The 21,636-nt window shown below is 40.4% G+C and overlaps 1 protein-coding gene across 6 annotated transcripts in view; it reads left to right on the top strand.

Moving 5' to 3' along the window:
• Positions 1 to 3,514: 3,514 nt before the first annotated feature.
• The window catches only part of pex5la (peroxisomal biogenesis factor 5-like a), a 171,855-nt gene continuing 153,733 nt past the window's right edge, over positions 3,515 to 21,636 (top strand). For 3 of the 6 annotated variants that reach the window (XM_073041141.1, XM_073041139.1, XM_073041135.1), the window contains exon 1: positions 3,518 to 3,904. In XM_073041141.1, coding sequence (XP_072897242.1) covers positions 3,884 to 3,904 — 21 coding nt within the window. In that variant the 5' untranslated portion in view covers positions 3,518 to 3,883. Of the gene's footprint in view, positions 3,905 to 21,636 lie in introns of all 6 variants that reach the window. The other 3 variants (XM_073041137.1, XM_073041134.1, XM_073041136.1) reach the window with 2 other exon arrangements.

Here is a 21,636-nt window from a genome sequence, read left to right as displayed (position 1 = left end):
AATATTATCATACCTAGAAGATGATCCTTTCAGTCTTGGAGTCAACCTGTTAAGCTTCCCTAGTTAACCTGCAAAACAAACATATCTTGCTTTAAATAAGGAGACCAATATTAAACAACAAAACCTTGTGCAATTTGTGCAAGGTCATCCTATCTTTATACACCATCCCCTTGGCAATAAAGGTCAATGTTCCTTTGACCTTCCTAAATGCACTAGCATAGTAACAATCTCTATTCAATGTACAAGGACATGCAGATGTACATGCAGAGCAGAATCCATTATTAAAGGAAGAAGAGTGAAATGGTTAGAAGATAAAGGCAAAACAAGGCAGAGGCATCAGTGCAACAAATCAAGACATCACTTTATCATGGAGGTCTGGGTTGATGTATTGCAGAGAACATCCTCTAGTCTTCCTAACTTGCTCCATCCTCATAATCCATATGACTGCTTCATGTTTCTCCTGCATCTCTCAGCTTCTCCAACAAGAATAAAGTCAATGTACTATTGGGTAGATTGGTGAAATGTTGTAAAGCCTCAGACTTCATTAGAAGCACAGTGGAGTTCCAAGTAACTTTATTATCAGAGTATATATATGTCACCATGTACAACCTTGAGGTTCTTTTTCTTGTAAATACAATCACGGTAAATACAATGAGCACAATACAAACAATGAAAGACCATACCCAATAGAGTGGACAACAAAAAATGTGCAAAAAAAAAAGCCACTGTGCAAATGCAAAAAGATAGAGAAAAAATGATCATAATGATAGCTGATTGCATCATGGTATCATGGTCGGTATGGAAGTGCCAATGCCCAGGAATGGTGGATATACCCAGGACCATTGCAGGCAAAATCCTCCCCATCAATGAACCCATCTACAAAGAGTGCTGCCGCCAGAAAGCAGCTTTCATTATTGAGGACCCTACCATCCAGGCCATGACCTCTTCTTGCTACTACCACTGGGTATGAAGCACAGAAGCCTTAGGTCCCACACCATCGAGTTCAACAACTGTTATTACTTACAGCCATCAGGCTTGTGAACCAATACAGATAATTTCATTCATATTACTCTGAACTGAGTTGACGACCTACAGACTTGCTTTCAAGAACTCCGTACAACTCATGTTCTCGGCATTATTTTTATTTACCCGTTTTGTTTTCTTTTGCACATTGGTGTTTGTCAGTCTTTTTTAGATAGATAGATAGATAGATAGATACTTTATTCATCCCCATGGGGAAATTCAACATTTTTTCCAATGTCCCATACACTTGTTGTAGCAAAAACTCATAACATACAATACTTAACTCAGTAATAATATGATATGCATCTAAATCACTAACTCAAAAAGCATTAATAATAGCTTTAAAAAAAGTTCTTAAGTCCTGGCAGTTGAATTGTAAAGCCTAATGGCATTGGGGAGTATTGACCTCTTCATCCTGTCTGAGGAGCATTGCATCGACAGTAACCTGTCGCTGAAACTGCTTCTCTGTCTCTGGATGGTGCTATGTAGAGGATGTTCAGGGTTTTCCATAATTGACCGTAGCCTACTCAGCGCCCTTCGCTCAGCTACCGATGTTAAACTCTCCAGTACTTTGCCCACGACAGAGCCCGCCTTCCTTATCAGCTTATTAAGACGTGAGGCGTCCTTCTTCTTAATGCTTCCTCCCCGACACGCCACCACAAAGAAGAGGGCGCTCTCAACAACTGACCTATAGAACATCTTCAGCATCTCACTGCAGACATTGAATGACGCCAACCTTCTAAGGAAGTACAGTCGACTCTGTGCCTTCCTGCACAAGGCATCTGTGTTGGCAGTTATGCACAGTTTTGAGTAAAATTACGTTGTGTTTCTTCTTTTTCTGTAAATGCTTGCTACCAAATGAATCTCAGGGTAGTATCTGGTAACAGTTGGATAATAATTTTAAACTTTGGGGGGGGGGGGCTGCTGGAATAAGTGTGAAAGGAGCAGCAGAAGCCAGTTCAGTTTAATGTGCTGTCGTGTTGAAGAGAGTAATGGAAAGTGATAGAAAGGTTTGTGAAAACCTTGGCTGTAGATCACTTTATCAGTGCAACGGATTTCTAATGAAAATCCCTCTGCTGTTCAAAATAAAGTAAAAGCTGCAATATCAGCTGGCATGGAGACATAAATGGAGTTGGAAGACATAAAATACAACCATTATAAAAACCTGAAACACTGTCATTGTCTGCTTCTGCTTCTAGTCATTGCATCCCACCTGGTTGTCATGGCTGAGGAAAAGAGTGACAGATGATGACATGTGGGGTAAAATACAGTAAAACTAGCTCACATTCCTCTCTCTCTGACAATTAGACTATATGTTTTAGATCCTGATGTCAGCTGAAGTGAATATGCCAATTTGCCATTTTGATGAAATTTTGAGTAAAAAGGGAAGGGCACCAGAGAGCCCAACATACTGAAGCAAATACGAAGAAGGGATGCAGTGGCTATATTTCACTGGGAGTCTGAGGAGATTTGGTACATTACCAAATTCTCTAGCAAATTTCTACAGATGTGCCTTGGGGAATATTCTGACTGACTGCATCACCATCTGGTACGGAGGGGCCACTGCGTAAGATTGGAAAAAGTTGCGGAGTGTTGTAAACTCAGCCAGCTGCTTCATGGCACTAACCTCCCCACCATCGAGCACCACACAACTAGGAGAACACAAGCAGGGCTCTGCAGCCTACAAGAAACTGAACTGAGCAGATCTCGTTGTGGATTCATTGTGGTGCCTCAGCAACAACCTTGTACTTACTGTCAGTAAGATCAGCGAATTGATTGTGGACTTCCAGAATGGGACATTGAGGGAACACACACCAGGTCCTCATCGAGGCATCAACAGTGGAAAGGGTGAGCAGCTTCAAGTACCCGTGTGTCAACATCTCTGAAGATCAATCCTGGCCCAATATATTAATGCAATTATGAAGAAGGCACCTAGGCAGCTATATTTCATTAGGAATTTGAGGAGACTTGGAACGTCACCAAACAGTCAAGCAAATTTCTACAGACGTACCGAGAAGAGCATTCTGACTGGTTTCATCTCTGAAGGTGCCAATGCAAAGGATTAGAAAAAGCTGCAGAGGGTTCATCATGGGCACTGGCCTCCCCAGCTGCAAAAGAGGGTTCCTCGGGAAACTGGTATCCATCATTGAGGACCCTCACCATCCAAGACATGCCCTGTTCTCATTACTACCGTCAAGGAGGAGGTACTGGAGCCTGAATACCCACACTTACTGTTTTAGAAACAGCTTCCCCTCCACCATCTGATTTCTGAACAGTCCATAAACCCAGGAACAATAAATACCTTTTTTGCACTACTTATTTATTTTTTTATATTTCTTATTGTAACTTGTATATTTTTATTATTATGCATTACACTGCACTGCTGCAGCTGCTAAACAACACATTGTATGGCATCTACCAGTGATAATAAACGCAAATTCTGAGAGGGTCGGGAATACAGAGCACAAAGAAGGTGAACTCTGGGCACATGAGGCGGGGCATTTGAATGAGGGTGAATAATGTGAGAAGGGTGGACAGTCTGGGGAAGAGTTCAGGGTGTACAAGACGGATGGGCGGGAAGGTGCCGACGCACGCACGCTCACTGACCGGGGCAGGTGAGGAGGGGCCGATGTAGCCGCTGGTAGACGGGGTTGCGGACACTGCGAGATGGGCGGGGGAGCCGGACTCACAGGGAGGCGGTTTCAGCAACAGCGCCAGCAGCAGGTTCAGCGCCGTCACTCTTCAAGTCACCTCCGAACAGAGAGCCGGTGGAAAGCCCGAAGAAGCACCTCAGCTCAGCCCGAGAGTTGCTCGCAGACGGCAGGAAGCGCCGCGCTCCTGCAGCAAGGAGCCGGCCAAAATGTATCAGGGCCACTTGCAGGTCAGTCTTTCTGTAATTCGATAAAAAACAAATTAGAGGTAACCTCAGCATGAACGTTAGTCTTACATGGTTAAAATGCATTCAGAGTGAAACGAGTCAATGGCATGCAAAATGAAAAGGAAATAAGTGGCAAGGTTATGAGATGATCGGGCTTTTGTCTGCGATAGTTACAGAATTGTATCTAAATAAGACTGAAGTTTTCGGTTGTGTTTTCAGGGTAGAAGCAGTCTCATTATTGGGATTTAAATTGATGAGGCGTGCATTCATCAAAGGCGATGGCTTATCTTCAGAAATATATGGAATTCCTATCTCACTTATGAAGGAGGTTAATAGGAATTGGAGTGTAGTTTTACATTGACTGTACGTTTTAATACGTTTAAGTATTTTACAGAAATCTGATGCCTAACACGCGTCGATTCAAGGGCAAGGATGATAGATTGGAACCAGGAAGAATCCTGCCGCTGATTGCATATATTTAGTGCAACGCTTAGTTTGCTGAAGAAAGCACAAAATTTACGTTATGGGTAGCGTCTTGCAATTGCAGTAATTTATCGCCACGTGAATAACATTGAAGTATCGCATTATCTGAAACAATAAATAACTATTGCAGGCGCCACATATTAAAGATGCATGAGCGCTGAGAGGGCATTGTGTGCAAACAACCGAAGTAATCAATTCGAAGCCTTTTAGTCTTTCATTTTTAGAGGTGTGCGTTTGCCGAAAACCAGTTTTCTTTCTTTCCGTACACACATGCTGAGCCTAATTAGTTTGTAACCTTGAAATACACCCCGCTTACACTTGGGAATGATTTTGCGTGAATATTACAATGCTAGGTAATCGTTTATTCGTGCGCTTCATAGTGCTTCTTACTGCATGCATTGATCTTACAATTCGGTGATAAATTGTGCCCATGTTCCGCTCCGGTGGTTACAGGAGAATCCGTAGGTAGGACCCGATTCGCATAACGTCACGCAGCACAATACATCGCGCCACAGTGAAGGCAACTGCCTCGCATACTTCCGTACCTTACAGTGATTAATTCTCAGTAAACCCTCTTTAATGGCATAGTTTGACAACATGAAGAATGGTGTCATTCGTGAGCTGTTATTTATGTTGTGGAAGATAGGTAAATTGATTCTTTTAAATTGCTGATCACTTTCTAATTGAATCGGACGACTTCTGAACAGTGTGTACGATAAGACATGCCATTCAAATAGGCAATACTACAGTCAACTTTTCCATTTCTTTTCAACCGGCATTACATAAATTCTCACGGTTGCATTTTGTTCACGTATTTGCATCTACAAAGTTGGGCAAACGTTTCCAACGGTAGATCTTCAACGATGACCAGAACAGCGACCATTTCTAGCAGACACGGGTCAGGAGCTATTCAGAAAGCCCTAAGATTAATATCTGACGACTTAGGCCAATCTCATTTTCTAAGTCATTTATTTATTTCTATTATAATGCTTTATTTCTTTTTTAATGCTTTATTTCTATTCTAAGTACCTTGTAAAACTGAAACATTTTGATAAACATATACAACAGGAACAGTACAGTTCCCTTAATTCTTTCTCAAACATTTCTACATGTGCTTAAAAAGATGACAATTTAATTGCAAATTTCTGTTAAACAAAAGGCAGTTTGAGAATTGTACAACATTTTAATTTGGTTATTTTTCCACCAATTTTAACCAGTTAGCTTAAAAAGCAGGTAGAGTACGGACTTGTGTATAAAATGGGCAATACTGGTGAGCTACACACTGTACATTTCTAATGTTAATTTTGAAAAGCAAAAAAATTGTATAATGCATATCCAATTAAAGATAACCTGTTTATTTTGTCAAGGCAGACAAAAGTAATGCTCCAAAAATATTGATTTCTTTTCCCATTGTCTGCCATTCAGCTTTCACTAAATACAATAAACGCTTGTGTATCTCCAGTATTTTTGATTTATTTCAAATTTGTGACCTCTGCAGTTTGTGTGTCATTCATAGAATTTTAATAGATTTCAAACTACTTATGTGGGTACTGAATAGAAAAAAAATAACAGCATGTAAGCTTCCACTTTAAAGAACCTATTTTGTCTTTTGTGTGCAATTTTCACACAGACAGACCTAGAGGTTGCAAGCACAATATAAAAATTAATCTTGTATTCTATGAGCTACTTGAGCAACTTTAAATCAGACATTTTTATGTTTAAAGTGTTTTAGGTTTTATCATTTATTCTAATATTTTAAAAAAAACTACTGAGTGTCTGATCTTAGGGACAGCAGTTGTATGTGAAGAACCAGGATAATAGAGGAAAAAGTGATATAAAAATGTAAGCTGTTTCTCCTCATCTCCATATTATGTAAAGGCAACGACAGATAATTGATGTTAAAGTAAGCAGAGTAAATTGGAAACTCTATTGAACAATAAGAAAGGAACTAATCTTAAAAGCATTGTTTCTTCCATATTCTATCAACATTCCTCTAATTTATTTTTACAGCTTTGTGGACCAACAGCAGGAAATTTTTACAAGGTCTGAAAACTGTGCAGTACATTAACAAAACAACAATACATAAAAGAAAACTTCTAGCTGTGCTACGACAAAAGTCTATGTGCACGGGAGCACTTTTGTTACCGTGCAGCCACACAACGGCGCTGCTGAGAGGGAACGGTGTTAGACGTGTATACTATGTGCTATGAGAGGGCCTCTGGTCCATCCAGTATCCCTACTGTATTTTGAATAACCTGAGGGCATTATGAAATTAGAATCATTAGCATATGAAGTAGGAGAAGGCAGATGGATCATACTGCCTTCCAGGTATCTTTTCTCTGGTTACTTTCTGGGTGCATAATGTATGTGTGTATGTATGGCATCCGTTAGTCTCGCAAGACCATGGACCTGTGCCTGTAAAGTCTTCTCCAGAGCGCAGGCCTGGGCAAGGTTGTATGGAAGACCGGCTGTTGCCCATGCAGCAAGTCTCCCCTTTCCACGCCACTGATGTTGGGCAAGGGCCGATACAGCTTTGGCACCAGTGTCGTCGCAGGAGTTGTCAGAACGAGGTTGAAGCCAACGTCGGACTGCCTTAGGGACTCCAGCTCCGGATTTGTCCTCAGGGTTTACTCCCGAAGCCTTTCCCTTGAGTGGGTATGGCCCCAAGGCAGCAGAGGTTTGAAATCAGAGTTTTCCCTCTCTTAGATGGACTGCCTTCCCAGGCGGACGAGCTCCATCTACCTGAAATAATGTATGTAGATGTGCTGAAATTTAACCTCAGCGAGAGGTTAAGTTTAAAAACAGCTTAGGGTTTAAAGCATGCCAGAATTCTAGCTGTAATTTAATGACTTTCTGGACTTGGTTTACTGAATAAAGCTGCAGTTGAAATTCCACAACTACCTCCTGCAAAGGGAAGGTTTGCAGTTTAAATAGTTATTTGTTCATTTAGGTCTGGTATTGACTTTGTAGAGGTTTTCTGGAACTCACCGGTCCCAAGTACTCAACTAGTGTAAGAGCACGGAGGCAGTAGATGGAGACAGAGCAATTGCTGGGCTAATCAGACAATAAGTATGTCAGCCTCTTGGCCTCAAGGGTGAAGAAAGAGCCTGTGCAAGATAAAATACAGAAATTTGAATTGTGAATGTAAGAATAATTACATTCCTGCAAAATAATTTCTGTTGCTACTGTCAAGTTCATCTGAGTGAGGTTTTTTTAGTGTAATGAGAGAAGTAGCAATCTATCTTCCTTCCCTCTTGCCCAAGCACATGATCATATCAATCATATCGATGTCAGCTGTCTTTCACCATGCAACTTAATTGGCTGATCCCCTGGTTCTCACACGTTTCATAGTGATCGGTATTTTCTCTGCAGTAATGGGATTAAAGGGATGCACAAGTGAAATCTGTAGTGTGTATTGCAAGTATGGATCCACTTTGTCAGTTAGCTTGGTTGAGTAGCCACATTCAGGTTATGCTACATGGCAGTTTGTGAAGTATACGTAGATTGAAATTGAAACATCAATCACATCATAACACACAATGAAAATCAAAATTTCAGATGCTGGAAATGCAAAATAAAACAGAAAACACTGGAAGCACTCAGCTGGTCAGGCAGCATCTATGGGAAGATAAAGAAGGTTACTATTTTGGGTTGAAATCTTTTGTCAGAACCGTTCTGTTGAAAGATCAATGATTTGATGTTTTTGTACTTCCACAGATACTGCCTGACTTAGTGTTACAGCATTTTCTGCTTCTGTAAAACACTCAGGCTAATTTTGTACTATAACTCAGAAATAATAATGAATAAAGGTGAACTGAAACCATGGTTCAGTAGGAGATATACTTCTGAAGTCTTTGCAATGCAAAGTACAAGAAGATACACACAACTACCAGTAATACTGGGTGAAGAATGGGATTTTGTCTCTGACTTTTGGGCTATAACCAATTATAGAATTTTTGCTTTTTTTCCATTGTAATTTATTCTAATCCAAATTCACTAGGCGTATTTCATTAAATTATTTGAACTGAAAGTTGGAGAGAATTGGACAGGTTTTATAATAATTAATTTGCTTGAAATGCATTGAGTTTCATTTGCTGATACGAAGTTATTTATCTTGAGTATGAAAAAGCAGCAGAAAATGCTTTTGTAAGGGTATAAGGGAGAAGGTTGTTTTGCCCAATTATCAAAATAATCAAGTGGAAGCCAGTAGTACATTTGTTTGTTGGACATGAATACCAATAGGTGATGTGAGTACTCATTTCAATTTCCAAGAATGAAATCTAGAATTAGTAAAGTAAAATGGTTTCCAAGCCAACAAATATCAAAATATTAGATATAAATTGATAGAAACAAGCTTTGCGAGCATCAGCCATTAGGATGAAATTTTAATATTTATTGCTGATGTTAATTTCAAAATGCAGACTATTTCTTGAACTACAAGCAGTAGAAAATAATATTTAACATCTTAGATTCAGGAAAAATTATCTGAAGAAAAAGAAATATTTTGTTCTGAACCACTAAAACCTAGAAATACAAGAGAAGAAATTTGAGGTACAGTCCATCTGAATGACAAATCATTGTTATTTATGCAGTTTATTAGATTATTTTCACGGAGCATTTTTCAACACTAAGTTAATTATTAGATTTCTTAATGTTTTGGCGATAGTGGCTCTAGTTATTTGGCAGCCGAAGAAGAAAAATTTCAAAATTATACAGAGGGGAACTCATGCCATTTTGCTTTAAGTACAATGCTTCTTGTAGAACCTGGGGTTTGCTTTGTTTTGTAACTGTGTCTTCGTGGATCTATTAGTAACACAGACTGCTGCCTTCTTTTGCTGAAAATTGGTCCCAGAAGTATACATACACTGTATCTGTGGAGTCAGCTTAACACACCACTAACGCAGTAAGCAGACCAAGACCATGAGGGCTACATTTCCATTATCAGTGAACCAGACTTTCATTTTTTAAAATGAAGTGTCCTTAAATCTATAAGGATTATAGATTATAGATAAGGAACACAGCTTTTACTAACTCAGAATATTCTATCACTGAAAATCAGTGAGAACAGTTTTTTATGAAGTTTACTTGCAGCCTTAAAGAAAGCACAGAAAAGTATGTCCTCTATGGTGTAATGTTGAATGAGTATCATTTTCATACTTTATGTTAACAGTTGATATTTATAGTCCACTGTAATAGCTTCTACAACACAACGATTATGCACAGTAGATTGAAGTTCCTCAGCAAGACAGGTATGCACATTCACTGTCCACCCTTCATTAGGCAGTTTAAAATGTTTTGATAAACTGAGTTATTGCACGCACCATGTGCAAACCTGTGTAGCTGAAATGAAATTTCCTTTGGAACCACTGCACTATAATTTGCTCTGTGACACATCAAGGAACAATGCTGACAGAATATATCCATAATCTTCTCCGTGCAGGGTTCTGTAAAGTCATTTGTTTCAGTCGGAAGTACCTAAATTTGTTTTGTGTATGTTCTATTCTGTTTGGGTGGAGAGCTCCAAGGCTTAGACACAGTGATGGTAAAGCACAGAAATAGGCCCTTCAGTCATGATTGGTTGTCCATCATATCTGACACTGACAGGAAACAAGTGGATAACCATGACATCTGTGCCCTTCGCTCTCCACAGAGGGTTGCAGAAATTCCTTCCTAGCTGTTGGATCTCACTGTAGATCTCATCCGCCCGGTCCGCCAGAGCTAATTTTGCACGCCAGGACAGGCATATCCCTATCTCACTGGTGTATGAGGCCGCTAGCTACCCTCACCTGGTTTAGCCCGCCTGTCGAAGTGCTGTACCAGGCTGTGGCCACTGTCGCATCCAAACAGCTACTTGGAGCCACAGGTGAGGGTTGGGTGTCTGGTGAGGACCAAAGGTGAGCTGCCCCAGAATGGACATGACAAGCCCCTTCACCACTGGCGCTACCCTTCCCTGGATACCGCATTCATGCCAATACAGCATGGAAATCGGCTCTGTGACTCAATTGGCTCATGCCAACCAAGATTGCCATGGGAGCTGGTCCCAATTCCCCACATATGGTCCATGTGTCTCTAAACCTTTCATATCCAGCCTTTGTCCAAATAACTACCATAATTTACCTGCCTCAACCACTTCCTCTGGTAGCCCGTCCCATACAGTCCTTTAGTTGGTAAAAAAGATATAACTTGGGTTCCTGTTAAATCTCTTCCTTCTCACCTTTAACCTATGTCTTCTAATTATTGATTCATCAAACCCCGAGGAAAAGACTCTGTGTTCACTCCATTTATACCCATCATGATTTTATACAGCTCTAAAAGATCAGCCCTCATTCTCCTACATTTTAGTAAAGAAAAATCCCAATCTGCTCAAACTTGCTCCATGATGCAGTCAGTCCCAGCAAATCCCCTCGGCAAGCTTTCAAATTATTGACCTCTTCCCTGAAGCAGGGTGACCAAAGCTGAACACGGTATTCCAAATGCAGCCTCACCAATGTCGTGTACAGCCCATCTCTCACTGACGAAGGCTGACGTTTCCTCATTTTGTCTACCAGTGTTTCCACTTACAGGGAACTGTATGTTCTCGTCTTTCTAGGTCTGTCTGTTCTACGACGCTCTCCAAGGCCTTACTGTTCACTGTGAAAGTTCTACCCTCATTTGTCTTTCCAAACTGCAACACCCTCACATTTACCTGAGTTAAGCCCTATTTACTATTCCCCAGCTGACCAAGATACCACTGTAATCCCTGTTAACCACGTTCACTGTCTAGTGATTTCAGTGTAATCTGCACTCTTACCAACAATGTTTTGTACATTCCCATCCAAATCATTGATGTCATGACACAAAATCAATGGTCTGTGGAACTAAGTCTATCTGCCTTACTCGTAACACTCCTTGCATTGAAATAAGCCTGACCCTGCTTGTTCGACAAAGATGCGCACAAGTACACGTGCAATGAAAAAGTCACTTGTAGCAATACCATAGGAACATAGTAGCACAAAAACACACAAATTAAACATGAATTATACACTTTGTGCAAGAAAGAACACCATCAGATTTTTTTTTAAAAAGCTCCATTCCAGTGCAAAGTGAGTGTTGCCAAGCCACAGTATACACAGTATGTCAGGCATGATATAGCAGTGATGGACAGAATGAGCGTATTGTTCGGTGCATAGGATACACCAAGTGTTTGAGCTGCCCGAGTACCCCACTGTTTATAGCCCAGTCAGATTGAATCTCTGCTCACTGGTGTCTCTTGGGATGTTGATGTTGGAGAGGCTTGGTAAATGTAGTGTGGGTCATAGATACATGTTGGACTTGCTGTCTTGTTGGAGATGTTAATTGTGCAAAATGTCCGATGCCATTCATCAGGCCATGGCTGATTGCTGTCTGGGCCTTGCTGTAAATTAGTGTGGAGTGCTTGTTAATGAAAGTTAACATTGTGCAATCATCAGCAAATATCCTGACTTCTGACCCTATTATAGATGGAAAATCATTACTGAATGCTTGAGCTGCAGTAATCACCCAGTGGCTGGCATGATTGACTTCCAACAACTATAGCCATCTTCATGAACATGAGGAATAACTCCAACTGTTCGTCTGTTATCTGTTGTTTTATCTAGGCTCCTTGATGCTACACTTGGTCAAATGTTGCCCTGATGTCAAGGGCAATCATCTCACCCCACCGTGTTTGGACTGTAAAGGCAAATAATCGTCATAAATCCAAACACAGCCTTAGTGAGCTAATTATTGATAAATGTGTGCTGGCTGGTTGCATTATTAATAACTCCTTCCAGCTCCCTGCTGTGTGCTGATCAGGCGGGAATTTGTTGGAATTGGTTTGCCCTGCTTTTTGTAAACAAACACATCAGGATTATTAATTATATTGTCCGGTAGATATCAATGTTGTAACTTCACTGGAACAACGGTAACCAGTATGCAGAGGTAGTGGATAGGATAAACACCTCTGATATTGGATAAAGCCTGATGGGCAACAGGTGGAACCAGATTTGGGGAGTGATGAACAGTGGTAAAAGAAAACCACGGTAGCACAGCAGCCGGCACAATTCTGTTAAAGCTTGGGGCATTCCGGAGCTCCGAGTTCACTTTCAGTGCCGTTCTATAAGGAGTCTCTGTATGACCTTCCCGTGGAATGTGTGGGTTTTCTCTGAGTGCTCTGGTTTTCTCCCACTGTCCAAAGATGTACCGGGTAGGTTAATTGGTCATTATAAATTGTCCTGCGATTAGGTTAGGTTTAATCAGGTTTGTCGGGGGGGGTTCCTGGGACGGCCTGGCTGGAAGGGCCTACACCACACTGTAAATAAATAAAACTGTGTGGGTGTGTGATTCTGTGTTGGAGAGAACTGGAAAATTCTAGTGAATGAAATAGAACATAAAATATTTTTCGCGTCTGCCTTTAGCTTCTCTATAGCAATGGGTAGAGAAAGGGTGAAAGGGTCAGCATGGGAGTGGGAAGGAGTGTGAAATTGCCACGCCACAGGTGCTTCACAAAACGTGGCCCAATCTACACTTTGTCTCACAAGGAAGTATTTAAAAGGATGTAAACATGCAACCGTGGGGAAAGTTTGAATAAGCTGAAATTGTCACCTTTGGAGCAAAGGACATCTCATTACAATACCTAAGGCTACTAAAACTAAAAATAAAGTAACTAGAATGAACCGATGTCCCTTATCTCAAGGGGTTAAAAAAGTCACAGGACATATTTTTAAAATAATTGATGGAAGGATTAAAGAGGAAATGAGAGAAATAAAATATAGTGTTAGGGGTCTGGAACTTGATACCAGAAAAGGTGGAGGTGAGAAATTTTATCGCATCTGTGCTGCTCTTGTATGTGTGCATAAAGAGCTATATTAAATATTAGAAGGTGGAATTGGAATGGAGAGCTCTTTTCATTTTTCAATTGGCTTTGTGTCATAAATTTTGATAACATATGCATAATTTATGAGAATAGTTTGGAGAGGTGGAATAAACAAGATGTATATGTTTGTGCAGTTTTCCATATCTCTTACTATTAAAATAAGGACCTATACATACAGTCATCGTTAAACACTCACCTACATGATGACTAATTATGCATCACCTCCATTGCACCCATGTGAAGCTGAAGCACAATGACATTAATGCTACCAAACAAAAGAAAAGCCAGTTAAGTAATTTCACAAAACTATCAGATCAAACTTCTGGGCTGTTAGCTACAGATAGTTGTGAATGATGCTGGACAATGTCGAGCTAATAAAAAGAGAGGGCTTCAAGAATATCACTACCTTCATTGATTATAGGTCTGTAGCCTGTTGAGTTCACTGTATGGGGTATGAAGTAATGGATGAGAGTGCTGGATTAAGCAGAGGCGTGGGACCAGACAATATCAGCTGTCACACTGAAGACTTGTGCTCCAGAACAAGTTATATCTCCAGGCAGGCAGGTTACAATAGGACCCTTGCCATCAGGCATATCTTCATTAAAGCAGGATAAATCCAATATGGTTGATTGTCTAATCAGTTGACTATCAATCATCATCAGAGCTTTCTAGTGGCATTTATTTACCATAACCAACCTATTGATACCTCCCCTTCTCATTTTACCAAGGACCACACAATGTACCCTTGGACCAAAACAAAACGAAAAACATTTATGTTCTCAGAATGGCAGGCGGTGACTAGTGGGGTACAGCAAGGCTTGGTGCTGGGTCTGCAGCTATTTACAATATACATTAATGATTTAGTTGAAGGGATTAGAAGTAACATTAGCAAATTTGCAGATGACTCAAAGCTGGGTGGCACTGTGAAATGTGAGGAGGATGTTATGAGAATGCAGGGTGACTTGGACAGGTTGGGTGAGTGGGCAGATGCAGTTTAATGTGGATAAATGTGTGGATATCCACTTTGGTGGCAAGAACAGGAAGGCAGATTACTATCTGAATGGAGTCAAGTTAGGAAAAAGGGAAGTACAATGAGATATAGGTGTCCTTGTTCATCAGTCACTGAAAGTAAGCATGCAGGTACAGCAGGCAGTGAAGAAAGCTAATGGCATGTTGGCCTTCATAACAAGGGGAGTTGAGTATAGGAGTAAAGAGGTCCTTCTGCAGCTGTACAGGGCCCTGGTAAGACCCCACCTGGAGTATTGTGTTCAGTCTTGGTCTCCAAATTTGAGGAAGGACATTCTTGCTATTGAGGGAGTGCAGCGTAGGTTCACAAGGTTAATTCCCAGAATGGCGGGTCTGTCATATGTTGAAAGATTGGAGCGACTGGGCTTGTATACAGTGGAATTTAGAAGGATGAGAGGAGATCTGATTGAAACATATAAGATTATTAAGGGATTTGACACACTAGAGGCAGGAAACATGTTCCCAATGTTGGGGGAGTCCAGAACGAGAGGCCACAGTTTAAGGATAAGGGGTAGGCCATTTAGATCGGAGTTGAGGAAAAACTTTTTCACCCAGAGAGTTGTGGATCTGTGGAATGCTCTGCCCCAGAAGGCAGTGGAGGCCAATTCTCTGGATGCTGTCAAGAAAGAGTTAGATAGAGCTTTTAAAGATAGCGGAGTCAAGGGATATGGGGACAAGGCAGGAATGGGGTACTGATTGTGGATGATCAGCCATGATCACAGTGAATGGCGGTGCTGGCTTGAAGGGCTGAATGGCCTACTCCTGCACCTATTGTCTGTTTATTTGTTCTGGTACCTCTGATAGCAGCCCCCAAACCTGTTGCCACTACCATCAATTAGCACATGGGAACTACATCAGCTGAAGTCTCCCTTTCAAGTTGCCTATAATCCAGATTTGGAAATATCATCATTCCTTTCTCATTGCTGGATCTAAATTCTGAAACTCCCTATCCGATTGTACTGTGGGTGTAGTTTTACCAGAAGGAAAACTGGGTTCAGGAAGGCAGTTCACTATACCTAGTGATGGGTAGTAAACCTGGTCTTGTCAGCGATGCCAGGTCTGAAAGAAATTAATAGATTAAAACAAAATAAATAAAGTTCTACTCAGGTTGAAAGTGACTTAGTGAGCATTTGCAGATTTAACTTATTTGCATTGATTGTATTAACTACTTCCCTACAGGTACATTTATTCAGCCCAATCAACTTGCTTACACTCCTGGTTACTCTAATACAGCCAAAATAATGCATGCTTCATGCAGATGCTTTTGCTAATCTTCAAATCTCATGAAATTTGAATGGTGATGTGATTCTACTGCTAAGCTGTGTGCGATTGGGACCTGTGGTTTACATTTTGATGGTGTGTTTTTGGGTGGATTGAGTGATCTGGTGCTTTGCTGTCTCTGAGGAAGTTCAGTGAGGTTGGGAGGAGAGTGTGCAGCCTTGTCCTGGACCTGACCAACTCCATTGCTTCTCCCTGAGGTGCTGAACAAGGCTGAAGTCAAAGAAGATGAGAGTGGAGTGCGGGCTGGTGTTTGGTGCCGTCTGCCTGCATTTGACAGGCCTTCCTCTCCTTGCTAGCTGCCGTCAGAGTAAAGCGCAGGAGTTTTGTGTTGTACGTTGCAAGGATTGAACGACAAGGCTAGTGGCTGTGGACTCATTGTGGGGGACTTCATGTTTCAAGTATTTCTGGATTCTGGTTACTTTTTTTGCTGTTTTTTTAGTGGTTTCATCTGGGTGGTCGGTGAGGACTAGGGCACCTTGGTGAAGACTGGCTCTGAATTGATCTAACTGAATTATGTCCAGCACATAATTCTCTGAAACTTCCACCATCTCCAACAGGATCCCACACCAGGCACATCTTTCCCAGCCTCCACACTTCATCCCTCCGCCTTCAGGTTTCACCCATCACCTTGCGTTTCTGTCTCCCTTCTCCCTACCTTTTAAACTACTCTTCAGATGTTTTCTCTTCAGTCCTGCTGATGGGTTTTGGCCCAAAGCGTCAACAATATTTTTTTTCATAGATGCTGCCTGACCTGTTGAGTTGCTCCAGCATTTTGTGTGTGTTGCTTGGATTTCCAGCATCTGCAGATTTTCTCTTGTGTGTTAACTAAATACTCCTGGGTTGATCTTCTGCGCTGTTCACTGACTATTTGCTGTTTGTGCAATTTGTTTATTCTTTGCACATTAGGTGTTCAGTATTTTCTTTGAATGAGTTCCATGGTGTTTCCTTGTTTCTTGACTGCCTACAGGAGGACAGATCTCAGAGTTGTATTCTGTATACATACTTTGATAATAAATGTACTTTGAATCTTTGAAATTTCCCTTCTAAGATTAGCAATGTCTCTGTGGTCCATGCCTTCAATTGTAGTGTTACAGCAAACATCCATTTCCCTCTGGGAGAGTCAAATTCTCGAATCTCTGTCATCAAAGTCCAGAGCTTCACTAATTGCATTGGCGTCACACTGTGACGTGTGAATTCTCAAATGATTTCATTAATGGATTCACGAGAAAGTTTGTCTTAAGTGTTTGTCAGCTTCCTACCTGAGACCAACAGCTGGAGTGAATGCCACTCACTCAGCCGTCAGTAGTACTGCCAAACTCTGGACAGATTTCGATATTCTGCTCTCTGGTCTCATTAGCATGCAGGGCTGGTCATATGACCTCCCCTCTGTGAATGCAGATGCTATTTTGACAGGCCTACACGGCAAAGCTCACTTTTCAACTGCTTCATAGGCAATGCCTGACACCTGTAACCTGACAGGCTGCTCTGTACAGAGAAGGGAAATGCAAAGGAGAGTGAAGTATCTTGAATCAAGCACGATGAACAGTGGCTGACATTTGTGGAAACTAGCTCAGCATAAATTACCAGCCTTCACTCGCTGGCAAACAGGACAAAAAGCACAAGTCAAGGAAGGTGTTAAAAGGAAAATCATTTCCAATCCTTCCTTTTAATTTCAAAGTCAAGAACCAGTTGTAGTGGTAAACAATGTCAGATTATTACTTGCAATATATGCATTAACCTCTCAAAAGTAAAAGATAAAAGACATTTTATTTCTAATGAATACAGCGTTATGCAATGTAGAACCAGGCTCTTTGACCCACCACATTCGAGTCCACAATCGAGTAACATCTCTGGTATATTTATCAACTCCTGTCCCGTGGGTTTTGCCCACTCATCTACAAATAAATTTTTTTTGCTGTGGCCAATTAACTTGCCAGTTAATTGGCACATGAGAGGAAAACGGGATGTCATGTCACAGGAAGAAAGTGCAAACTCTGCATTGGGCATCTGGAGTTGTGAGACAGCACATTAACCATGGGTCCATTGTGCCACCCTTCTACAGGAAACCCTTTAGAGTTGCATTAAAGAACATAAACTGCAACACTCCCCCCCCCCCCCCCCAACCTTTTCAGGTGAGATTATGAGTGCCTATCTTGATGTGCTGTCTTATCTATCCATATGTGATTGCCCCAATGTCAGTCCTGAGAGAAATGAGAGCATGCTGCAGTCCCTTCAGAGATTAATAAGTTGCTTAGACTTTGCATTGTTGAAGTTTAGATTTGAGCAGATCTACACTATCCGCAGCTTGCAAATATTCGGCATCTGCCAAAAAAAAATTAGCCCAGCTGGCTTTTTGACTCCAGCAAGCATATTAGTTCATCCAACTGTAAGGGGAGAAATGGTTGTCATCGTGGGGGATTGCATTGGAAATGGAGCATGATGCACAGCTGCCCCTGTTATTAGGATGTGCCTCAGTGCAGTGATGTATATCTGGAAGAGTGGATTTTGGGAAACTGGTGAAATCCTCGTTTTTCTTTTCAATCTTTCCGAGGAAGAATAAACAGTTAAACCAAGAGCTTGCTTGCTTTTGGTATGAAGGTTTAAGAAACGAATTAATAGTGGAATGCATTTCTGAAAAGGATCTTTATTGCCTCATTTACTATCGAACATGGGTTCTCTACAAAGTGACAACATTCATCAGGACCCATTATAAGTTGATACAGGTTAAGCACTCTTTATCCAAAATTTCAAAATGCAAAAGCATCTGAAATTTTTTTTGGGTGCTGATACACCACTACAAATAAGAAAATTCCACAAGATCCTGGGAAGGTTCCTTGGCAATGTGCAGGTTTCTGTGCACCACACATAGTTCTAATAAGTCACCTCACATATGTAAAGATCATAAGTTTTTTTTTTAAAAAGGAAAACACTGCATAAAGTGAAAAATGAAGATCCTGATTGTGTATTGAAAGAGTGGATTCGTCAGAGTAAACATATGCCGTTTAACAGTATGCTGATCATGAAACATGCAAAGATTTATCGTGACGAATTGAAGGTAATTGTGAATATTCACCAGGTTAGTTGCAGAAATATAAGAAAATTAAATGCACAGCATTAAATTTTCAAAGATTTGTGGTGATAAAATGTCTACTGATCACAAAGCAGCAGAGAAATTCATTGAGTTTGCCAAGAATGTTGCTGATGAAAATCTAGCACACTGAATGGCTGCTTTAGTACAAATGTGTCTTAAGCAAGTGTAAGATATACATTCAAAGTACTGGTGATGCCAATCAACCATTGACTGTCCACTTGAGTGGCCGAGGTAGTGATGGATTACATTTCTGATGGTTCAATGTTTCATGCACAAAATTATTAAAAATATTATATAAAACTACCTTCAGTGTATATGTACGAGCTGCCTGTGTATAATGTAAGTGGAGTTTCTCTTTAGACTCTGGTCCCATCCCCAAGGTATCTCGTACAGATGCAAATATTAGAAAATCCGAAATACCAAATTCTTCCAGCCCCAAGCATTTTGGAAAAGGGGAGCTCAACCTGTAGTGGATTTGATCAGACTACCAGGTAATTCTCTGGCAGATAATCCAGTGCATTTGCTGGCAGATCATGTTATTGTAGATAGTGTTTGCATCTGTATTCTCTTCAGCTAAATTAGACGGAAACTGACACTGTAGCCAGCCTTCCCCTTGTATTTCCTTACTGCCTTTGCTTGTTTCTGCTCACATAATCTGATACAGCATCTATAAATAAAATGGTGCAAGTGCCAGAGCTGTGTAGTTCCTTTGCCAATCTGCACATTTCCAGTGATGAAGAGAGGCTCAAGTAATGGTGCTTGCATCAAATGATGCACCGGTAACCACCGGGATGGATAGGGAGTCCTGCACAGGCTTGAAGCTTGATGATGCTTTCCTCTTACTCTTGCAGGTGTTCCTCTTTCGTCCCTTTGGTTCCTGATGCCATTCATTTGCAGAGAGCGACTGCTGGTTTGCAGCATCTTTCTAGCTAAAATTTCAATTTCAGAAGTTTTTCTTGTTCAAAGTCGGTAGACAATTTTAAATTTTATTTAATAAGATTTTGGGTATGATCTCCTTGGTAGGAAAACTTAAATGTTTTAGATAGCTAAAGAAAATCGGTAATAATAATAATACCAGTCCGTGATCTGATTTCCAACCCAACAAACTGCTCTCTACCTGAGTAATTGTCCTTGCAGCCACAGGAAGTGGATCACCTGCCCTTTTAGCACACACCTTTCCACCAGCTATCCATGGACCCAAAAATCCTTCCAAGTGAAGCAGTGAGCCATTTGCATTTCCAACGTGGTGAACTGCATTCAGTGTTTACTAATGTGGTCTCCTCCACACTGGAGTATCCAAATGATGTTTGGGTAACCATTTTGCAGAATACGGTACCAGTGTTCGGCCTGCATGGTTAAGCCCAAGCTTCCTGTTACCTGCAACTTTAATTCTCCATTACACTCTCACTCTGTCCTGTCTGTGGCCACCTTTGCTACAGTGAGATCTAAGGCAACCTTGAGGAATAGCAGTTTGTCTTCCATCTGAGCATCTTTTTTTGCACTCTATATATCAAATTATAATATTGAGAAATTCAATTTATCTGTATTGAAATTGGCAATTTGCACTGCTAGTCATGCACCTGTGACATTAGATCAGTTTTTCACTTCCCTTTAGCACAGCCTAGCCTATATTTCATAGGATTTTGCACTCTTTGTATGTTTTATTATTCTATAACTGCTGCCATTAACTATTTAATCACTATTCCCACTGCGACCCATAGCTCAATCCATCACTGATGTTTCTCTGCCTTCTCCACAATTTACTTATTTTCTCTCCGTTCTGAAAAACTGTCTTCAACCTAAAATGTCAGTTCTGCTTCCCCAAACACTGCCTTGCTGAGTGTTTACAGTATTATATATATATATACATATATAGTGCCTCTAAAAGGTATTTGCCTCTTCTGGAAGTTTTCATGTTTTATTGTTTTATCAACATTGAACACAGTGGATTTAATTTGGCTTTTTTTGACATGACTCTTTCATGTCAAATTAAAAAACAGATCTCTACAAAGTGATCTAAATTGATAACAAAATTAAAACACAAAATAATTGATATACATAGACTGAAGGCAAAATCTGATAGAAATTTCTATTTGATTACATCGTGAGTGAAGGGTAAGATTTCAAAGGCTAACGTCATCAGATGAGGCAAATTTTGATTCTGACAGTGTGGATGCCATCATGGACAAGTGTTCCTCGATGCAGGAGCTTGAGCATAGGCAGCTGGGGAATACGTAGGTCCGAGAATTATTCTTCTCACTGCACAATCTGACTGCCTCAATACCATCATCCTCAAAACAAGCTTTAAGTTATTTGTGCTACTACCAATTTTTGTGCACCATGAAGCAAAGTGCTTGATTGTTCCCGCTTAATGTCCAACAACAAACATCCAACACTGGGATGAAATGAGATCGTTTCGGCAGGTGTTACGAATGATTAATTTGAGATTAAAATAACTTATTTAGATTGCAGGAAACAAGAGAGTCAAAATGCAATCACTGTTCATTCATTACTATAAGCAAAATAAGAACAAATGCCCTTTCATTCTTGAAAGTAATTACTACAGAGTGGATTCAAATGTTAAACCAGGTGATAACCATTCAGCTTACTTTACTCATTATTATACTTGTGACTGGCTACAATACGTTGGTCAGAGATGAACAACCTCTTAAAATTTTATACCAAATGTCCTGATATTTTGTATTTTTCCCTTGTTGATATTTTAATCCAAGCCATTTTTATTATATCCCATTTATTTTAAAGTTGTTATTTTAATTAAGGCAGGGAATTTAATTTTAACCTAAATTCTGTGTATATACGGTACTTCAGCCATTAAATAATTTGTGCCTAATATGTTGCAGAAAACCTCAAGTGGACATAAGTTACAACATCACTTAAAGTAATGTAAAACTTTAAATAAATATTGGGTAAAGAAAAAATGGAAGATATTTTAGATATTCTGAATTCCTGGAAATTATTTTT

The sequence above is a fragment of the Hemitrygon akajei genome, chromosome 3 (genome assembly GCF_048418815.1).
Source record: "Hemitrygon akajei chromosome 3, sHemAka1.3, whole genome shotgun sequence".
Lineage (NCBI taxonomy): Eukaryota > Metazoa > Chordata > Chondrichthyes > Myliobatiformes > Dasyatidae > Hemitrygon > Hemitrygon akajei.
This window is presented reverse-complemented; position numbering and strand designations above follow the sequence as displayed.